The sequence below is a fragment of the Arvicanthis niloticus genome, chromosome 14 (genome assembly GCF_011762505.2).
Source record: "Arvicanthis niloticus isolate mArvNil1 chromosome 14, mArvNil1.pat.X, whole genome shotgun sequence".
Taxonomy (NCBI): domain Eukaryota; kingdom Metazoa; phylum Chordata; class Mammalia; order Rodentia; family Muridae; genus Arvicanthis; species Arvicanthis niloticus.
In genome coordinates, this window is record NC_047671.1 from 50,231,761 (window position 1) to 50,254,528 (window position 22,768).

The 22,768-nt window shown below is 40.6% G+C and overlaps 2 protein-coding genes across 2 annotated transcripts; both read right to left on the bottom strand.

The window, feature by feature from the left end:
* Positions 1-2,964: 2,964 nt before the first annotated feature.
* LOC117719708 (protocadherin beta-4-like) lies at positions 2,965-8,420 on the bottom strand. Its single transcript, XM_034517919.2, has one exon. The coding sequence runs from the start codon at positions 5,930-5,932 to the stop codon at positions 3,551-3,553; it is 2,382 nt and encodes a 793-aa protein (XP_034373810.1). The 5' UTR covers positions 5,933-8,420; the 3' UTR covers positions 2,965-3,550.
* Positions 8,421-16,936: 8,516 nt separating this feature from the next.
* On the bottom strand, positions 16,937-20,451 carry LOC117719712 (protocadherin beta-8-like). The gene is given in 2 exon segments (XM_034517922.2): positions 16,937-19,712; positions 19,715-20,451. Coding segments are annotated over 2 exon segments (2,337 nt in total). The 5' UTR covers positions 20,259-20,451; the 3' UTR covers positions 16,937-17,919.
* Between the last annotated feature and the right edge of the window lie 2,317 nt (positions 20,452-22,768).

The following is a 22,768-nucleotide window of genomic DNA, read 5'->3' on the forward strand; positions in this document are numbered from 1 at the left end:
AAAAAAAAAAAAAAAAAAAAAAAAAAAAAAAAAAAAAAAAAAAAAAAAAAAAAAAACCATTATTTGCAGCTTTGAGCTCTTAGACATCCTCCTGCTTCTGCATTCAGGTTCTAATTGTAGGTTTATATTTTTCTTTTCTTTTTCTTTTTCTTTTTTTTTTTTTTTTTGGTAACTAAGACACTTTTTTTGGTTTTTTGAGACAGGGTTTCTCTGTGTAGTCCTGGCTGTCCTGGAACTCACTCTGTAGTCCAGGCTTGCCTCAAACTCAGAAACCTGTCTGTCTCTGCCTACCAAGTACTGGGATTAAAGGGGTACACCACCACTGCCCAGCTAGGTTTATATTTTTCAAAATCTTATTTTAATAAGTGTATGTTAATGTTTTAACCTCTCGTCTAGTCCATCACCCACCAGAGGCAGTGGAAAGGAAAGGTTAATAGAGCAAAGGGGGATGTGGACCTGTTTACAAATAGTTCTTTGTAATAATCCAATCTGTCTTGTCAGCATATCAGCAGTTCAGTTCACATGAATCAGCAGTAGTAGCTGGATCCACTTGCAAACACCATTCACATACCAGTAACAGCAGTTTGATCCAAAAGAAACCCTGAGGGTCTGCCAATTGGCTGAAGATCAAGGAAGCATCAAGAAGGCACTGGAACACCACCAGAAGTTCTGTGGTGTGTTTCTCTCTATGAAGTCACAACAAATGATGACCAGCAAAGTGTGGCAAGGTGAACCAATACCATACAGCAGTGTCAGCGAAGACCATCATCAGCAAAGCCCAACAATAACCAGCAAAGTGTGGCAAGATGAACCAATACCATACAGCATTGCCAGCAAAGCCCAACAATATCCAGCAAAGTGTGGCAAGGTGAACCAATACCATACAGCATTGTCAGCAAAGACCATCATCAGCAAAGCCCAACAATAACCAGCAAAGTGTGGCAAGGTGAACCAATACCATACAGCATTGTCAGCAAAGACCATCATCAGCAAAGCCCAACAATAACCAGCAAAGTGTGGCAAGGTGAACTAATACCATACAGCATTGCCAGCAAAGCCCAACAATAACCAGCAAAGTGTGGCAAGGTGAACCAATACCATACAGCATTGTCAGCAAAGACCATCATCAGCAAAGCCCAACAATAACCAGCAAAGTGTGGCAAGGTGAACTAATACCATACAGCATTGCCAGCAAAGCCCAACAATAACCAGCAAAGTGTGGCAAGGTGAACCAATACCATACAGCATTGTCAGCAAAGACCATCATCAGCAAAGCCCAACAATAACCAGCAAAGTGTGGCAAGGTGAACTAATACCATACAGCATTGCCAGCAAAGCCCAACAATATCCAGCAAAGTGTGGCAAGGTAAACCAATACCACACACCATCATACACTGTCTGTTGGATTATATTTATACCCTTTCCAAAGATCATGTGTTCTCTCCAGTGTCTGCTCTAGCAAAATATTACATGCTCTTTTTTCCAGGCAGATACCAGAAAAATATCACACATCTGTTCTCAGCAAAACATCCTCCCACATGTCTACTTCAGGAAAATCATCCTCTAAAGACAGTTTCTAGAAAACATCAAACAATCTGCTGTTTGCTCAGACTCAGCAATCTTCTTTGAGAGCAAATAGGACTCATTTCTCATCCCCAGGGGATTTTATTCTCAGTTATTTAAGCCCACCCAGTTATTATCTGTGGCTGAACAGTAATGATTTCTGACCTTTTACCTGTTTTTATGATTGCTTTCTCTTACCAGATCATTCATGTAAAGTTCAAGTGACAGAGACCAGAGAAAATTGATAAAAGCACTTTCATATGTAGTCTGTATAAAGGCACTATGTGTACTCCATGTTGTAAAAAGGAGTCTGTAATTCACATATTATGACTAGCTTGGCATGTTTACATGATTAACTATTCCGAGTTACCACATCATTCCTGTCTAGGTGCCTCTGGAAGAGTATCAGGATAACTCCAGCAAGTGTAAATAGACCTGAAGAAGATCCTGAGCTTGTTATCCACAGAATAAGGGATGATGATGATGAAAGAAACAAAGATATCACAACTCTAAAAACTGTGACTGACTATCTGCCCAGAGAAAACATTCAGAATGACTAGCTGTTTTACCTACACCTTCCTCCTATGTAATCTTCTGCCTAGAAGGTGGTTTTTATGGTGTTGACTTGCTGCCTTCTCAGATTGCCAGCTCTCCAAATAGAGTGATGTAAAGATCCCATTTCTGACACTATACATTGGCTTCTGTGGAGTAAGGCAATGCAAGCTCCAGTATCTGGTTACATTTTGAGACATGGTCTCACTATATAACATTGGCTGGCCTAGAGCTCACTATTAAAGACCAGACAGGTCTTGAATTTAAAGATCTGCCAGGTTCTGGGGAATAAAGATCATGTGCCATCATGCCTGGCTATATAGAAAGAAAGCCTTTTAATTCCTCAGTTTTTGTCTAAACTTCACTGGCTCTCTTTTACAGTCACATTGACACAAATATAGCTAGGTAGAATCACACAATGTGCTTACTAGATTCATTGAACATAGCATAAAACAATTAAAATTCAATAGATGCTCTTCTGTTCAATCATTTTATTTTTTTAGAATGGCAAATTTATTTGATTGAAAATTTAAGTTAAAAATAACTGCAGTCACATTAAACATCAAAGAATAAATGAAAATAATAAAGAAGATTCTAATGTTGATTTAAAAAAGAACTCAAGTGACAAAACAAAAGAAGATTATGTCACAATAACAAGCTCTGAACAAGACTGTCAGAATGCAGAAGAAGTTTTTTCTATTGGATGATAGGGCAAGCTACAGGGAAATGCAGCGCAACTTTATGCTGTAGCTTCTGACAAGTGGGTAAGAAAGGATCAGTCTGCTGCTTTATTACCTCTGAATACTTGGATTTGGATTTTGCTTTTTGAAAAAAAAATCATGCTTAGCAATGGATTAACAGTTTTATTTCATGAAAGGGATGACAAATTGTAAAAAAGGTCTCTTTCATTTTCATTAAAATATAATTAATGGAAATTTTTAGCCTTAGTATTTTTAAAACACTTGCAAGAAACAAAAGTAAAACAAACACTAACATTTATGATGTCTATACAAGTGACACAAATGAGTGTTCTAATAAAGTCCATCTTGACATGATTTGGGAAAAATAAGTCTGCTAAGGCCACATAAAATTCTAAGCATCCTAACCTTAAAAAGATAAAAGATACAGTGAAAACCAGTGTCATAATTATACAGAAATTCAAACTTTCTTATGAGAATTAAAGTCATTTGAAGAAATTCTATGCTACTTGAGTGATTTGTAGTTATGAGAATATTAGTCACCAAAGACACTGAATGTGTAAAAAACCCATACTTAAGATGTGGTATAATGACAGCCTAAGCATGTTTAATATGAATAGGAAAAAATGAGAGCTGTTGGAGACATGCACACAAGGTAGTAGTTTTTTTTAAAGCTAGTTAGCATATCTATATAAAAGTGTATTAATTCTTAAGATTCATTGGACCATTTAGAATACTTAGTTGAATACAAAGCTATCCCTGTAGTGGGGACTTTCCATAATTTCTATCCCAGCATTGGGGGTCATGGGTTTCAGGAACTTGAACTCACCAGTCCCAGAGTCGCCCCTCAGACACACCTCATACTGGTAGCTTTGGGACAGGGTCCCTGCTCCACTAACATCCACCAGGTGGCCAGGAAAGTGTCCCTCGGGCATAGAGCAGTCACCCAGAGAGACCTCTCTGGCCCTCCTGCACAGCCTCACCCCCACAAACAGCAACACAGACAGGAGGAAGAGAGAAGACACAGAAGCCAAGGCAATGACCAGATACAATGTAAGCACATTCTCATCTTCTTGCGCGGGATCCCGCGCCACCTCTGGCAGAGGCAGGTAGGGCTGAGAGAAGCCATCCACCAGCAATACATTCAGTGTGACACTGGCAGAGCGCGGAGGATCGCCATTGTCCTTGACCAGCAGCAGTAGCTTGTGCTTGGGCACATCGCGCTCGCTCAGCAGCCTGGTGGTGCGCACCTCGCCATTGTGGGCCCACACGCTGAACAGCCCGGGCTCCGTGGCCTTGAGCAACTGAAATGATAGCCAGGCGTTCTGGCCAGAGTCACGGTCCACTGCCACCACCTTGGTGACCAAGTAGCCTGGCTCCGCAGCTCTGGGTAGCAGCTCAGTGCAAGATGCAGAGGCATTCTGCAGTGGGTAGAGCACAAAGGGGGCATTGTCATTGTCATCCAGCACAAGCACACGCACTAGCACCTGGCTGCTGAGCATGGGTGAACCTCGGTCTGTGGCGACCACATGGAATTCAAAGGCCTGCAGGGCCTCATAGTCCAGTGCCCTGAGCGCGAACAGCTGGCCATTGTCTGCGTTGATGGAGATGAGCGAGGCGAGGGACAGCTGTGGGTCTTGGGATGGCAGCAGCGAGTAGGTGATGTGGGCATTAGAGCCTGAGTCTGAGTCTGTGGCACTGATGGTGCCTATGTGCAGGGCGGGGCTGTTGTTCTCATGGACGAACATGGTGTAGGAGGTTTGGGTGAAGGCGGGGGAGTTGTCGTTGATGTCGGACACCTGCACTGTTATGGTGTGCTGGGTTGTGAGCCTGGGTGTGCCCATGTCAGAGACTGTGATGGTGATGTTGTACTCAGCTCTGCTCTCTCTGTCCAGAGGGCTGTCTGTCACCAGAGTGTAGAAATTCTTGAAAGTGGATTTTAGAGTGAAGGGCAGGCTTTCTGGAATAGAACAAACCACCTTTCCGTTCTCTCCGGAATCCCTGTCTCCAACTCTGAAGATGCTGATTACAGTCTCAGGAGCATTTTCTGGGACCGAGCTGGTCAGTGAAGACATGGTCAGCTCAGGGGCGTTGTCGTTCACATCCAACACCTCTACCGTTACAAAGCCCTTTCCAGAAAGGCCTCCTCCATCCGTGGCCTCAATTTCCACATGGTAAGATTTAATTTTTTCAAAATCCAATTCCTTTTTCAGTCTAATTTCTCCTGTGACTTTGTTTATTGAGAAAGTTTTTTGGATTTCATCTGATGCTTGGAACAAACCATAGGAAACGCTCCCAAAGTTGCCAGCATCTGCATCCCGTGCTAAGACAGTCAGGACTGGGGAGTTGGGAGGACTGCTCTCCAGGACCTGCACCTCATAGGGGCTGTTCACAAACTCAGGAGCATTGTCATTGATGTCCACGATTAGGATTCGAACCAGGGTTGTTCCTGAACTAGGTGGAGACCCACCATCCAGAGCTGTGAGGGTTAAGCTCAGCTCTGCCTGCTCCTCTCTGTCCAGGGCTCTGTCCTGCACCAACTCTGGGTATTTCTTGCCTTCACTGTTATTTCGAGTGAGGACATGAAAATGAGAATTGGGGCTGACTGTGTATTGTTGAAGCCCATTGCTGCCCACATCCAAATCCTGGGCTAATTTCAATGAAAACCGTGTTCCTGGCTGGCTGTTTTCCAGTATTTTCAAGAGCAATTCTTTATCTGGGAATTCTGGTGAGTTGTCATTTATATCCTGGATCAATAATTCTCCTTGAAAATATTGCACTGGCTTTTCAAATGACACCTGGAAAGTCAGCACACAGGGATCCACAGAGCCACACAGCTCTTCCCTATCTACTTTCTCCCTCAGAAGCAAATCCCCAGTCTCAGGATCCAGCAGCAATCTCTGCTTGTAATCATCAGACACCACCCGTGCAGACCTGGCAGCCAGCTCCCCAGATCCCAGGCCCAGATCCTTGGCCAGATGGGCTACAAAGGAGCCACTCTCTGATTCCTCCCAGACAGAGTACCGAGTTGTTGGCTCACTGCAAACCTGAACCAGTACCATCATAAAAATAGAAGCGATTACTTGCCTGTTTGGATGAATGTTCTCAAGCTTCTCCATGATGGGGCAGTGTATGCTTGCATCCAATCCTGTGGCAGTCTCCAAATGCTTTGAAACACTGAATTCTGATTTCTTCTTTGGAGGAATCTTCACAGTGCTGCTCTTAATCTTATATTAATCCATTGTATTCCTGCCCAAACCCCTCTAGAGCTGCATAGTGCTTGCAAAGCTCTTGTCCCGTCTTTTGTTCTGCATTGCAACAGGGATTCCGTGTAGTTGCTGCTTTTTAATCACAATCTTAGCCTGCAGCGCCACCCTGTGTCCTTTTGGGACAACTGCTACAGTTCTAGTTCTAAGCCAAACAACCTTTTAGTGTCAAAACAGTTTTAATGTACAGATTAATGCCAAGTTGAAAGTGTATATAGTTTTTTCTTTGGCAACATTGTTATCGTCTTATATTGCATAATTTGGTAAGGTCATCTACTACTGTGTATAAGGAGAATCATGTACACAAAGTAGAAGACAGTCTTCCCACACATACTTTTAAATTTTGAATAATCAGGTAAAGAAAACCAGGAAATTCTATTTCTAAAAGTGCTGTCTCATAGTGACCAAAGAACAAAGTTACATGGTTAATATCAACAGTTTGTGTCATTAGTATAAACTGTTACAGAGGGAACTGCCTTTTGAAATACTCCAATGCACAGACACAGATGCAGAGATCAGATTCATCAGCTGACCACCGGAGTGAAATAGCAACAAACCAACAGTGCAAATCAAAATTTAATATTGTCCAACCTTTTAATTATAAATCATTTGGAAGTAGTTTGACATTACAAATTTTTGATGCATTCTCAGACAACTAACAACTCTTTCTTTCCTGCGTGTATTTAAATAGAAAATAGTATCTATGTATTTAATACATAGAAGTCACTCAAAGAATTTATTTCCAATTTAGAACATTTCTCTAAAATAAAGAAACATGATTTTTAAAAAATTGTCATTTCTTTTCTTTCTTTCTTTCTTTCTTTCTTTCTTTCTTCCTTCCTTCCTTTCTTTCTTTTGGCTGTTCAATAGTACTTGGATTTTCAAATGAAAAATTCAGAGATGCTTAGCAACTTCTGGGGAAAGGCAAATTGGCATTTTGATAAAAATTTCATTGAGTTGTAAACTAGTTTGAGAGGTAATCTTTAATATCCAGTCTTCAAGTCCACATAAACTTCCTCCTTAGAAAGGTCTTTTGTAATATCCTTCAGTGTTGTCTAGTATTCTAAATGAAATTTGTCTATACACTCATTTGCTTTCTTTCTAAGCATCCTGCTCCTTTTGATTCCAAGGGACTTTTTCTTCATGTCCACTTTGTCTGATGCTAACATGCAGAGATTATTAATCTTTGGGTAATGATCTTCTATTGTACACACTTGCTGAATTTGTTCATTAATGTTAGCATTTTTGCAGATTACATAGGATTGTATCCATGCAAGGCCACACCATCTATACATATAGACATTTTGGGTTTTCTTCTTCTAATTATCAGATTTTCTGAAATGCTTTTCTGCATTGAGACAATTGTGACAATTTGTCCAGAAGGCATATTTAATTATTGATTGTTGTACGTTGAGCCAATATGTTCCTGGGCAAATCGTTTACAGCTGTGGAGTATAATCTCATTTTTATTGGTGTTTGTTTGCCAGTATTTTGAGGTGTTTTAAATAATTGCTGATAAGGCAAATGGGTACATAGTTTTCACTCCTGTTATTATATTTGTCTGGTTTTGCTGCCATAGAGTGAGTTGATCAGTAGTTGCTGCTTTGATCTCTGTTATTACAAGAGTAATGTTTGATGCATAGATATTGTCTTAGGATTCTCTAGAGTCACAGAACTTATGGAATGTCTCTCCATATTGAGGGAATTTATTGTGATGATTTACAGTCTGTAGTCCAACTACCCCAACAATGGTCAGATGTGAATGAGAAGTGTAAGAATCTAGTAGTTGCTCAGTCCCACGAGACTAGTTGTTTCAGGTGGTCTTCTGTAGAAGTAGATTCCAACAGATGTGCTGGCAAGTAAATTCAAGCAGGTGAAGAAGAGCTAATTTTTCTTCCAATATCCTTATGTAGGTCTCCAGCAGAAGCTGTGGCCCAAATTAAAGGTGTGGGCCACCATACCTGAATCTGGAACTTGTTTTCTCCCAGGATGACCTTGAACTCAGAGATCTCCTTGCCTTAGTCTCCTTGGATTAAAGGCATGTACTACCTTGCCCGGGCCTAAGCTTTTCATGGCTACTGTGCCTCAAGATCTCCACGCCAAGATCCAGGTCAGAAACTTGTGTCTTCCAGTCTTAAGATCTGGATCACAGGTGAGCCCTCCAATTTTGGACTGTAGTTAATTCCAGATATAGTCAAGTTGACAACCAGGAATAGCCATTACAGATGTATATTTTGGGATTGTATCTTTCTGTTGTTGAGCATTATCAAACCTGTGTATTTATTGCCTAAACTGAGGCTGTGCATTTTTCCATGTGTGTTTTGCTTTGCTTTGCGTTGTTTTTTTTTTTTTTTTTTTTTTGAGACAGGGTCTCTCTGTGTAGCTCTGTCTGTCCTGGAACTCATTATGTTGACTAGGAAAGCCTCTAATTCACAAAGATCCTCCTGAATCTGCCTCCTGAATGTTGGGATTAAAGGCTTGTATCACCACACCTGGCCATCCATGTGATTTCCTCTCATCAATTACTTTATAAAAGCAATCTCACAGGTCCTCATGTCTAGCATCTTAAAAGACACCATAAGAGGTATGAAGAATATGACATTTTCTGAAATTTTGGCTTCATAAAGCAAATGCAGAATTGTAACCCCTGGGGCAGGTTGAACCTAGCTCATCCACATCTCTAGGCTTGCAATAGAATTTCTACCTATGTGTGACAAAGTTGAGTGAACCTTCTTTTATAGCCATCTATTAACCTTTATTTTTTATTAGTTCTTTTATTTCTTTCTTCTTAACATCCAAGTTTCCTATCCCAACTCTCCTCCCAATCCCTCACCACCTCCATCTGCTCCCCATACTCTCCTTCTCCATTTCTCTTCTTGATATCCTCCTATGGATATCAAGCAACTTTGGCATTGAAGTTGAAGGCTGGGTGCCTCCCCTAGTATTAAAGCTGGATTGAGTGAGTTGATCTTCTTGATTAAGATGGATTTACTGAAACCTGAGTACAGATTACCATGAGACCTCCAATCTCTCTTTTAAAGATCAGGGAAGTATGAAGGAGCTTCCTAAAGAAGGCAAATAGCTGACAAAACGTCACCACTGAGGATGACTAAGGCCATGGAAAACTGACTAGACAGGTTCAAAGTTTGTTCTCTCCCCTAGGACATAGAGATTCATAGCCATCTGGAATGACTGCAAGTGAAGAGAAATCAAAAGAAGGAAATGACAATTGTTAAGTATGTATATGTTGCTATAACAATAAGCCAAGTGGAATTTTTGAAAGGAAAGAAGAAGAAGAAGAAGAAGAAGAAGAAGAAGAAGAAGAAGAAGAAGAAGAAGAAGAAGAAGAAGAAGAAGAAGAACAACAACAACAACAACAACAACAACAACAACAACTACTACTACTACTACAACAAGAGAAAGAACAAGAACAAGAACAAGAACAACATAGTGCAAGGCATTACACGAATGTAGGTTAGAGTAAAAAATTCTGGATATTCATGTTATGCAGACTCACATGTGTTTTGTTGAGGCAAGATCTGTGGGAGGACACATAGTATTTGGAGAGAGTAGAAATAGGACTTGATGGACGGAGACAGGGAGCTTGCATAGCTAGCTGTGCAATATTTCGTTGGTCTCCTTTCTTTGCCGATCTTGGCTTCCATTGAGAGAGGCATGGCAGAGCATTTCTGTGTACTGGCTGATTCTGGTCCGGTCCTACTTACTTGTGCTTATTCAGTGAGGCCTGGCTGTTTCTGATGAATTGTGCCACCACTGCTTATTCATATTTGATATCCTGACACTACTGAATTGGACTGCTGGCATCCTGACAAAGGAGATTGGAACCACCCAAAAGGACTACTTCTAAACAGGTCCACATTCCCTCGTTTCATTTACCATCTATTCTCCCCTACCTTTGGACAGCAGGCTAAAAGTGTGTGTGTGTGTCAAAGCATTTAAAACTCCCTATTTAAAGTAGGTTTAAAAAATCTAAGCCTATACCAGGTTCTGAAAAGCAAATATAAAATGTGATGAATAAGTGAAATAATCTAAAAGAAAATGAGATTTATCACTTCTCTGTTTTGGAGGAAATCAACTTTAGAAGGAAAGAGGTTTTACATACAAAGACAAAGACACTGGATGACACCATATTTACAGTCAACAGTATTTGTAGCATGACAGAAGAGCAGTGGAAATATACTGTAGTTCCTAAGTGTATAAATAATGAAGGGCATTGTTGTAGTTAGCCCCAGTTCTGTCTCCCAGTCTCACGTTCCCAGGAAAAAAACCTCAGACTTGAAATATATTTTAAAATACCTTGGTTATATACATACGCTCTTTTCTGACTAGAACTATAACTTAAGACAATCCATTTATTTTAACCTACATTCTGCCACAGGGCTGGTTACCTGTGCTCAGGTACCATGCATCTGTCTCCTTACATCTTCATGGGCCAATCTCCTGCCTGTTTCTATCCTACAATTCTTTCTCTTTCTGGATGTCCCACCTTCCATTTCCTGCTTAAGCCATAAGCCATAGGCTTTTTAATTGGCAGGTAAGGAATTCATACAATGTATGAGATATTCTTTCTACAGGCTATCTAATAGGCCTGAGCATAACACACATGGCATTGGCAGGTCTTGCCCTTTCCCATTCCTTCTCCCTTGCCAAACCATTAGATTACATTCATAAAGCTAGGTCCCAGGGTTCCCTATTTGGCTACAGACTCATTCCTGAGACAGAATACAGAGGTCTAAGAATCAAAATTCATCATTTGGACAAAAGTACAGTTAAGATTTACCAACTCATGCTAATACATACTTCTCCCTCTTTCCCTGTAAAAATCCACTCCAACAGAAACACCTGCAGCTTTCTGTCTGCCTTTACCCAATCTAGAGGCACCCCTGCTAGCCCCATTGGGGTAACAAATCTCCTGTATGCTGAGAATATGGTGTCTGGGTTTGTTCTGAACCTACTCCAAGAGGCCAATAATTTAAATATAATAAAACTATTATATAATTATAAGCATTAAAATTGGATTGTGAAGATCTTTTCACAATCTGTGTGTTGCTGTTTTGTACTATTGACAGTGTCCCTTGCCTTAAAGAAGCTTTTCAATTTCATGCGGTCCCATTTGTCAATTGTTTATCTTAGGTCATGAGCTATTAGTGTTCTGTTCAGGAAATGTTCCCCTGTGCTAATGTGTTTGAGGGTCTTCTTCACCTTCTCTTCTATTAGTTTCAGTGTATCTGGTTTTATGTGGAGGTCCTTGATCCACTTGGACTTGAGCTTTGTACAAGGAAATAAGAATGGATCAATTTGCATTCTTCTACATGCAGACCACCAGTTGAGCTAGCACCATTTGTTGAAAATGTTGTCTTTTTTCCATTGACTGTTTTTTTTTTTTGTCAAATAACAAGTGACCATAGGTGTGTGGGTTCATTTTTGGGTCTTCAATTATATTCCATTGATCTTTCTGCCTATCTCTGTACCAATACCATGCAGTTTTATCCCTATTGCTCTGTAGTACAGCTTGAGGTCAGGGATGGTGATTACCCCAGAAGTTCTTTTATTGTTGAGAGTGTTTTTTGCTATCCTGTTGGGTTTTTTTTTTTTTTTTTTGTTATTCCAGATGAATTTGTGAATTGCTCTTTCTATATCTGTGAAGAGTTGAGTTGGGATTTTGATGTGGATGGCATTGAATCTGCAGATTGCTTTTGGTAGGATGGCCATTTTTACTATGATAATCCTGATGATCCATGAACATGGGAGATCTTTGTATCTTCTGAGGTCTTCTTTGACTTTTTTCTTCAGAGGCTTGACGTTGTTGTCATACAGATCTTTCACTTGCTTGGTTAGAGTCACACCAAGATATTTTATATTATATGTTGACTATTGTGAAGGGTTTCATTTCTCTAATTTCTTTCTCAGCTCATTTATCCTTTCAAGAGAGGAAAGCTACTTATTGGTTTGAGTTAAATTTTATATCCAGCCAGTTTGCTGAAGTTGTTTATCAGCTGTAGGAGTTCTCTTGTGGATATTTTGGGTTTGCTTATGTATACTATCATATACCAACACTAGAGCTGAAAGAGGGCTAATATCCAAAATATACAAAGAACTCAAAAGTTAGATTCCAGAGAACAAAATAACCCTATTAAAATGAGATACAGAGCTAAACAAAGAATTCTCAACTGAGGAATCTTGAATGACCGAGAAGCACTTAAAGACATGTTCAACATCCTTAGTCATCAGGGAAATACAAATCAAAATGACCCTGAGATTCCACCTTACACCAGTCAGAATGGCTAAGATAAAAAACTCAGTTGACAACAGATGCTGGTGAGGATGTGGAGAAAGAGGAACACTCCTTCATTGCTGGTGTAATTGTAAGCTGGTACATCCATTCTGGAAATCAGTCTGGCAGTTCCTCAAAAAATTGGAAATAGTTCTACCTGATGATTCAGCTTTACCATTCCTGGCCATATACCCAAAAGATGCTCCAACATATAACAAGGACACATGCTCCTCCATTGTGTTCATAGCAGTCTTATTTATAATATCTAGAAGCTGGAAACAACCCATATGTCCCTCAACAAAGGAATGGATACAGAAAATGTGGTACATTTACACAATGGAGTACTACCCAGCTATTAGAAACAATGACTTTATGAAGTTCGAAGGCAAATGGATAGAACTTGAAAATATCATCCTGAGTGAGGCAACCTAGACACAAAAAAACCCACATATGGTATGTACTCACTGGTAAGTGTATATTAGCCAAAAAGGCTCAGAATACCCACAATACAACTCACAGACCATATGAAACCCAAGAAGAAGGAATACCAAAGTGTGGATTCTTCAGTCCTACTCAGAAGGGGGAAGAAAATAATCACAGGAGGTAGAAGGAGGGAAGAATCTGGGAAGGAGAGAGGAGGGGGAATGGGGACAGGAGCAGATGTGGGTGGAAACAGGAAGAAGTACAGAGGGTCAGGAATTTGAACAGGGGTGCATAGCAGTGGGTGATGGGGAACTGGGGGTAGCCACTAGAAAGTCCCAGATACCAGGGACCCAAGAGGTTTCCAGGACCCAACAGGGATGACATTAGCCAAAATACCCAACAAAGGGAAGATCAAACCTGTAGAAACCATATCCAGTGGATAGGCATGGCCCCTGGTTGAAGGACAGGGCCACCTATCCATCTCAAAAATATTAATCCACAATTGCTCCCATCAAAAGGAAATGTAGGGACAAAGAGTGGAGCAGAGACTGAAGGAAAGGCCATTCAGAGACTGCCACACCTAGGGATATATCCCATCTGCAGACACCAAACCCAGACACTATTGCTGATGCCAAAGAGTACTTGCTCACAGGAACCTGATATAAATATCTCCTGAGAGGCTATGCCAGAACCTCAGCAATACAGATGCAGATGTACACAGTCAAACGATTGGACTGTGAGGACCCCAGTGGAGTAGAGGAAGCACTGAAGAAGCTGAAGGGGTTTGCAACATTATAGGAAGAACAATATCAACCAACCAGACCCTCCCAAAGCTCCCAGGGATTAAACCACCAACCAAAAAGTACACATGGAGGGACCCATGGCTCCAGCTGCATATGTAGCAGAGAATTGCCTTATCTGACATCAATGGGAGGGAAGCCCCTTAGTCCTGTGGAGGCTTGATGACCCAGTGTAGGGGAATGCTAGAGCACTGAGGTGGGAGTGGGTGAGTGGGTGGGGAACACCCTCATAGAAGCAGGGGTAGGGGAGGGATTAGGGGGTTTGTGGACGAGAAACTGAGAAGGGTGATAACATTTGAAATGTAAATAAATAAAATAACCAGATTTTCAAGCATGTTGGTGTATTCAGGGCTTGCTGTGGTGGGAGAACAGACCAGGGAGGTGAGAGACTCTCAGGACTCAAAGGGAGGAACCTTAGATGAAATGCCTGACAGTAGGGAGAGGGAACTTATAGAGCCCGCCTCCAGCAGGAAGACAGAGCATCAAATGAGGGAGGGGGTTGCCACCTCACAGTCAAAACTCTGACCCATAATTGTTCCTGTTTGAAAGAACTACAGGGATGGAAATGAAGAAGAGCCTGAGGAAAAGAAAATCCAGCGACAGGCTCAAAGTGGGATCCAGCTCAAGGAGTGGTCCCAAAGCCTGACACTATTATTGAGGCTATGGAGTGCTCATAAAACGGACCTATCATGACCACACTCCAGAAGACCAACAAGCAGCTGAAAGAGTCAGATACATATATTTGCTCCCAATCAATGGACAGAAGCTGCTGACTCCTGTGGTTGAATTAGGGAAAGACTGAAAGAAGCTGAGGAGGAGGGCAACCCTGTAGGAGGACTAGCAGTCTCAGTTAATCTGGACCCCTGAGATCTCTCAAACATTGGACCACCAAAAAGGCAGCACACACCAACTGATATGAGGTCCCCAACACATACACAGCAGAGAACTTCTGGGTCTATGTTCAATCAGAGATGATGTACCTAACAGAGAATGGAAACGCTAGGGAGTTTAGAGGTCAGGTGGGGTGGGGAGAGGAGTGGGGACATCCTCATGGAGACAGTGGGTGGGCTGGAGGTATGGGATGTGGAACAGTCAGAGGGTGGATGGGGGGAATAAAATCTGGAGTGTAAAAAAATGAATAAATAATAAAAAAGAAAAGAACCAATAAAAAATAAAATTGTATTGTGAGTTTTCAGGAAAATAATTAAATTTTCTGAATTGATGCTTTTGTAGAAAAATAAGGGTAGTATATACAATATAGAATTATGTTTTGAAAAATGAATGAGTGAATTTCTATCTAGAAATTTTCATTTAATTTTGATGCTGTAAAGAGTAACCAAAGGTGGAGGGAACTACCAGGTAGGGGGTAAAAATTTAAATATAGATTCCTGAGAGCTAATTAGATGAGCAAAACCCCTTGTATTTAATATCTTTCATCACTAAAATCAAAGACACAAATAAGCTTGCTATGTAACTAAATTAAAAATTAATATACCATTTTACAGTTCTCTGAGTTTTCAGAGAAAATGGCTCACAGTGATTGGAAGTATTATAACAAAATTAAATTCTTGTTCCCTTTTCTAAATATAGAAAATTCTTTTGAAATTTGCTGTGTAGACAACTTTAAGATAAATATTTAATTTTCAAGAAAATTTATTCATTTACTAAATATTTCAACTTAATCAATAGCTCAACTATGAATAAAGAGAAAACAGCATTTTTTGGGTTATACAAAGTCTACTGAAGTTATTTAGTAGTGATGGGCTTCAAATTTTTACTTAATTTCATTTCTTCAAATATTGAAATATCAGTAATATCAACTTGTACATTAGTGACCTTATCACTAGCCAATTGAAAGATGAAGTAATCTTGGTTATTTTAACATTAGACTTGCAGCTTGTAAATGTCCCCAAATGCAACGATAGCTAATGCTGTACATATAGTACCTCCCTTGATTCATTCATTTAATAAAATATCCATATAAAGAGGTCTTGGGAGCCAGGCATGGTGCTACAGCCATGATCCCAGACCTCAGGAGCAGACTTGGAGGCCAGCTTAGACTGTACAGAGAGAACTAAGTAAGAACTTAGACATAAGTAATAGTGATAGTTTTGGAAAGCAATTCGAATAACTGGCTAAATGATTTCTAACTGCCAGGAAATAAAAATTATCAATGAGAAAAGACTGATTGTTCTTTGTCTTCAAATTTATCTTCAAATTGTATTTGTCTTCAGTCCAGATTATCTCTCTGGTTTGGAAATTTTCTGCCCATTTTCTAAACAACAAGTAAATATAGACCATCAAAAAAAATTAAATTACTAATAGGATCTGGAGTGTGTATGCTGCAGGCCCCGGGTTTTGCACACACATGCACATGCACAGGCATATGCACACCCACATGCATGTGCACACACACGCATATGCACACACACGTCCATGAGCACATGAACACCCTACTGAGAGCATCTCATCTTTTGTCTTCAAGATGTAAATGGACCATTAGCATTTAGCCCTTCCAACTTTAGTTTGATATCATATGGTATAGTGCCTCTTAAAAATATGAATTACATAATTTCCAAGAAAATGAAGATGAGTATAAAATGATGAAAATCCAATTAAGAATTTCATACAAAGTATTTAGGCTGAACTTGGAAGAATGTTTTTCTGATTATTTTGAATTCATGCTTTCAATTGCCATTTACATAAAATTTTTGGTGCTGGGGAGCTTTCTGCATCAAAGGTAGTTCCTCTGCTCCTGTAAGCATTTAAGTGAGGTGATAGCAATACAACCACATTGATTAATGATTGAGAACATATCAACATTAAATTCTTGTCTTTCCAGAGTTTCCAAAACAATTTTCAAATTTTGATAAGTTCAATTATTTTTCTTCTAAAGAAAACATGCAAATTCGAGACAGATATATCTGGATAATAAAATAAGAAAATAAATTTTAAAATAAAATTAACCAAGGAATAATGGTTTGATGGGTTATCATATGAAAGCCATTGTTTAATTTAACACAAAATAGCCATATTCTCTGGTATTGTTGGATCCTACACATTATTTTCAGTTGTATAAAATGTAAACTTCCCCAGCGTTATTGTTTTTCTCCATTATTAATTCCTATATTTGCACACCATTTAATTACAATGTTGTAGGTATAATACTACCGTGGATTGAAAGTGTTCATCCCCAAATAATCCTGCATCAAGACAAATTGAAATAGGAAGGGAGGAAACTATTGATAGGAAGCAACACAAATATTTGTCCTAAGTCACCCTATTTATGGCAAGTAAATATTAATAATACAAGACTAAAACACGTAAAAGCCATTCATCTGCATAGTCCATTGAAAGTTTAATGTGCTCTCATTTACATCCAGGATTTACAAATGAATTTATCCAAACACATGCATCACCAAATGTCTGCTCATGCAAAATGAAATCATATTTAGGGACTTACAATGGCTTAGGCCAGGAAAGGTCATTTCTGGAACATTTTAGTAGCAATTTAGGCTTGTATACAAGAAAATAAAGTCTTAAAATAGTAAATGTAATTGTAAAACTAATAAATTAAATGCTACTTTAGTTTGTGTACAGAACATGTAAGGTATGACAGATGACTGTATCTTATGTTCACACTTCATCAGCTGTAGACAAAGCTGCTTTATCATTGTATGTAATAGGCATGGGGGGAGGAAAACACACACACATGCACAATGGGTTGCTTTACTCAGTCAAGAAGAATAAAATTATCGTTTTTAGGAATCAATGAAACTGCAGCTCATTCAGGCTCAATTATCACATTCTAAAGCACATAAAAGCAAAGTGGGCTTTTAGGAGACTGATGGGGGAGGAAACAGTGGGATTATAGAAGGTGATGATTAGGTGAATGTTATCATGATGTGATATGTACGATACCTCTGAAATGTCACAATAACCACTGTATTTTGCAGTTAATACACAGCAATGAAAGTGAAAATCAAAGTGAATACTACCTAGAAAGGTATATGTATAGCCTCAACGCGATACAATTTTAAGGGGGTAGATTTCAAAATATGGTCATAAAAGTGGAGGAAGAAATTATTCCTGAGAACAGTATTTCAGATGACCATAGAAACACAACAAAGTTACTTATTCTCCTCTCGAATTAGTGAAAAATGATGCATTAGGATTGAATTGATTAAAAAAGAAGCTAAAATCAGCATAGAAATATATTGTCTCAAGGAAAAATTATAGAACACAAAAAGAAAAGACAATAAACGAGACACTCATTTTGATTCAGTTATAGAATCGTAGGTCTTCCTGGCACTGAGGTTTAGCTAGGAGTCCTGAAGGAGACTAGTGGGAATAATGGGGTTCATGAACTTGAAATCTGAGCTCCCAGAGTCCTCAGTCAGACAGACGTCATAATGGTAGCTCTGAGACAGGGTCCCCGCCCTGCTGACATCCACCAGGTGGCCAGGAAAGTGTCCTTCAGGAATAGAGCAGTCACCCAGAGAAGCCTCCCTGGCCTTCTTGCACAGCCTCACCCCCACAAATAGCAGCACAGACAAGAGGAAAAGTGAAGACACAGAAGCTAAAGCAATAACCAGATAGAGTGTGAGCATGTCTTCTTGCTGTGTGGGGTTGAGCGCCACCTCTGGCAGAGGCAGGTAGGGCTGAGAGAAGCCATCCACCAATAGCACCTGCAGCATGACGCTGGCAGAGCGCGGAGGATCACCATTGTCCTTGACCAGCAGCAGCAGCCTGTGCTTGGGCACATCACGTTCGCTCAGCAGCCTGGAGGTGCGCACCTCGCCATTGTGCGCCCACACGCTGAAAATCCCGGGCTCCGTGGCCTTGAGCAGCTGGAATGACAGCCAGGCATTCTGGCCAGAGTCAGAGTCCACTGCCACCACCTTGGTGACCAGGTAGCCGGGATCTGCCGCCCTGGGCAACAGTTCTGTGCAGGGTGCAGAGGCGTTCTGCATCGGGTAGAGCACAAAGGGCGCGTTGTCATTGTCATCCATCACCACCACGCGTACCAGAGCCTGGCTGCTGAGCGCAGGTGAGCCTCGGTCTGTGGCACCCACATGGAATTCGAAACCCTGCAGGGCCTCGTAGTCCAGCGCCCTGAGTGCAAACAGTTGACCATTGTCTGAGTTGATGGAGATGAGCGAGGTGAGCGCCAGCTGCTGGTCGTGGGGCGGTAGCAGCGAGTAGGTGATGAGGGCATTGGAGCCAGAGTCTGAGTCTGTGGCACTGATGGTGCCTATGTGCAGGGCAGGGCTGTTGTTCTCACGGACGAACAGGGTGTAGGAAGTTTGGTTGAAGACAGGGGCGTTGTCGTTGATGTCAGAGACCTGCACTGTTATGGTGTGCTGGGTTGTGAGCCTGGGTGTGCCCATGTCAGAGACTGTGATGGTGATGTTGTACTCAGCTTTGCTCTCTCTGTCCAGGGGCCTCTCTGTCACTAAGGTGTAAAAGTTCTTGAATGTGGGTTTTAAAAGAAATGGAAGTTCATTCTGAATAGAACAAACCATCCTTCCATTTTCCCCAGAATCTGGGTCAGAGACGCTGAAAACAGCAACTACAGCCTCAGGAGCATTTTCTGGGATGGAACTAGTGAGCGAAGATATGGTGAGTTTAGGGGCATTGTCGTTCACATCCACCACCTGTATAGCTACAGTGCATTTTCCTGAAAAGCCGCCTGTGTCTGTAGCTACAATTTCCATGTTATAATATGGAGTTGTCTCAAAATCCAGTGCCCCTTTAAGACGAATTTCTCCTGTGATTTCATTTATTACAAATGGTTGAGAACCCCCACTGCCTTGAAACAGAGAGTAGGCTACTTTGCCATGTACGCCAGTATCTAAATCTCTGGCAGAGACTGTGACAACTAAGGCATTGAGGGGGCTGTTTTCAGGGATCTCCACCGTATAGAATGACTGTACAAACTGGGGAGCATTATCGTTGATGTCCACGACTTCAATTCGAACTGTGGTAGTCCCAGATCTGTGTGGAGCACCTCCATCCAGAGCAGTGAGGATTAAAGTGAGCTCAGGCTGCTCCTCCCTGTCCAGGGCTCTGTCCAGCACCAGCTCTGGGTATTTCCTGCCATCTGAGTGACTGTGAGTACGACATGGAAATGGAGGTTTGGACTGACTGTGTAGTTCTGAACAGCATTGCTTCCTATGTCAGGGTCCTGAGCTGCCTTCAGAGGAAACACAGTCCCTGGCTGGGCACTCTCAGGGATTTTTAAAAGCATTTCTGTGTCAGGGAACTCCGGAGAGTGGTCGTTTATATCTGTGAGCTGCAGTTCCGTTTGGAAGAACTGCACAGGGTTTTCCAGTATGATCTGGAAGTGCAGCACACAGGGTTCTGTCGCCCCACACAGTGCTTCGCGATCTGGTTTTTCCTTCAGGAGCAAATTCCCTCGCTCTGTGTCAAGCTGCAAGAGCTCTTTGTTACCGTCGTGGTGGATTCGGGCCCCTCTAGTGGCCAGTTCCCCAACCCTGAGCCCCAGATCTTTTGCCAGGTTAGCTACCAAATAGCCACTCCCGGTTTCTTCTGGCATGGAATATCTAATTGCCTCAGAGCCAGACTCCCACAGAAGCAACAATATAGTAAGGAAAATGACTTGCCTTTTCTCTGGCGTTTTTGCTAGAGCTGTCTCCATTGTTGAGATGTTATCCAGAAAGCGCTGCTTCTTCTAAATCTTGTCGGTCACACAGATGTTTTGGTGAAATAATTGCTTTCCGTAGTTCTTTCCCCTATATCTTATGTAAATGTCCCCCTTCTGATTCCCAGGAATGGCGTCCTGGGCATCCTGGGAGCCAATGTTATACAAATCCTTAGACTGCAGCGCCATCGTGTGTACTACTCTAGCGTTGCAATCCACTTTGTTCTCAGTTCCAACCTTACAGTATCTTCTACATTGTATTCTTAGCAATTGGAAATTCCAACATTTGCTGAGTTAATTTTCAGTGAAAGGTAATCTTTTTAAATAAACAAAATGGCATATTAGTTTTGAAGAAAGACTTTTGAATATATAAATTCTATATGGTAAATATCTACAAAGGGCACCAGTCTTAAGTGTACAGCACAAGAGTCACCAAGAATCTAGATGAGTAAATAGTGTGTACCTAAGTAAACATGTTCTCACTGTTATTCACTAGTTTTTACTCTTTTCCAAGGAACTACATCATCTTTTATTACCTTTCTTAGAATTTTATAAAGTAAAAACCAGTAACATATTTCTCTGCTATAGTATCTTCCTTTGCTAGCTTTCTTGGGTAAGTTTCATCTATAGTATTGTGTTTCCATTGTTTTGTTTCATTCCTCCATATGTTTATGTTATTATTTGTTTGCATATACTCCATAGGAGGAACACTGGAGTTTTCCAGGTTTGAGCTTTTGAGACATGGTGTCTCTTCACAGCTCTGGCTGTCCTGAAACTCATGATGTAGACCAGACTAATCTTGAACTTACAGAGATCTGCCTGCCTCTATCTCAGGAGTACTGGGATTAAATGTGTGTGCTAACACTATAAATTTTGAATACTACTATGAAAAATCTTTCACACTTCATATATATAATATATATATATATAACAATTGTTCTCTGTGAGTCGAAGTGTGAAGATACATTTAGCCTCAGCAAGCACTGTGAAATAGTTTTTAAATGTAGATGATGTTCAGAGCCGCCCCTGGTGGTTCACCCCTGTAGTCCCATCTCTGTTAAGACACACCAATTATCACAAACCCAAGGACAGTGTGGGATATATAGTGAGTCATTGTCTCAAAGACATTTCTTTAAAAGCTGGAGATAAAAATACAGCTCAATTGTAGAATGCTTGCCTAGTGCATTCATTGTTATGAGTTCCATTCCCAGCAATGAGAAAAAGTAATTCCAGCAATGTGTGAAAATTCCTGTTGCTCCATGATCCAAATCAACATTTCATGCTGTCTTTACAGTTTTAACCACTCTAGGCACTGCGGATATTGCAGTGTGCATTTAATTAGCACTTCCCTGTGATTAATTAAAGTGTAAAAACTTTCACATGTTTATTGACCATTCAAATGCATTCTCATGATGTTCTTTAATACATTCTACTATAAGACATTTGTCAGTAGCTTGCTGGTCTTCAGAAGAATCTATATTCTAATCATATCACCCTTTTTGCTTATGCATATTGTAAATAATTTTCTCAATCTATGCCTTCTATTTTAACCTTATTATACTGTCTTTGTGAAGCAAAAGTTACTCATTTCAACTTAGTCTGTTTTGTTGGTATTTTCCATTTCTGGGTAGCACTTTTCTCTTGTTTAAATCCCCAAGGTCATAGGAAGTCTTACATATTTTGAATGTTTTATTTTTCACATTTAAGCCTACACTCTACATAAAAAATCTTTCAAGTGCATAAGATTAGAAAAATCACATTTTCCCAACTGCCTTTGCATTCTGTACTGAAAAGATAATGTTCTCCTATTGTTTCTGAGTTGCTATAATTGTCATAAGTCAGGGGATCATGAATAAGTTTTAAGATTCCATTTGTCTTTGAATATCAAATAATATTGTATTCTCTTCTCAATTATCTTCAGGGTAAGTTTTTTTCTGAAAAGATGATTTTTGAGGAATTTTAAATCCAATGGGGAAAAATGTAAAGGCACAGAAACCTGCATGGCTCTGTGCCTCCTTCCTCAGTGCCAGCCCCTCCAGGGCTCCAGATGTACATTTCTCTCTCTCTCTCTCTCTCTCTCTCTCTCTCTCTCTCTCTCTCTCTCTCTCTCTCATTGCTGTTTTTGAGACAGGATTTCTCTATGTAGCTCTGGCTGTCCTGGAACTCACTCTGTAGACCAGGCTGGCCTTGAACTCAGAAATTTGCCTGCCTCTGCCTCTCAAGTGCTGGGATTAAAGTTGTGCGCCACCATTTTCTGGTCCGAATGGTACATTTCTTACTGAGCTTCAACATTAACACATTTCCCCCGATCCATCACTTTAACTGGGGTTTTCTCTAGGCTCTCAAATATACATAAATAAGTTTACAGTGACATGCATCCACTTTAGAGTACAACAAAGTAGTTCCCCTGACCCCAAATCATCAAAATCTATTTATATTTCTCTCCCTTTCCTGAATCTCTGGAAATCACTGACATTTTTACTGTCCACATGATTTGGCCTTTTCAA

Bases quoted from the DNA above. Each gene is read 5' to 3' on its own strand.
- LOC117719708 (XM_034517919.2), bottom strand. From the start codon at position 5,932: ATGGAGAAGCTTGAGAACATTCATCCAAACAGGCAAGTAATCGCTTCT.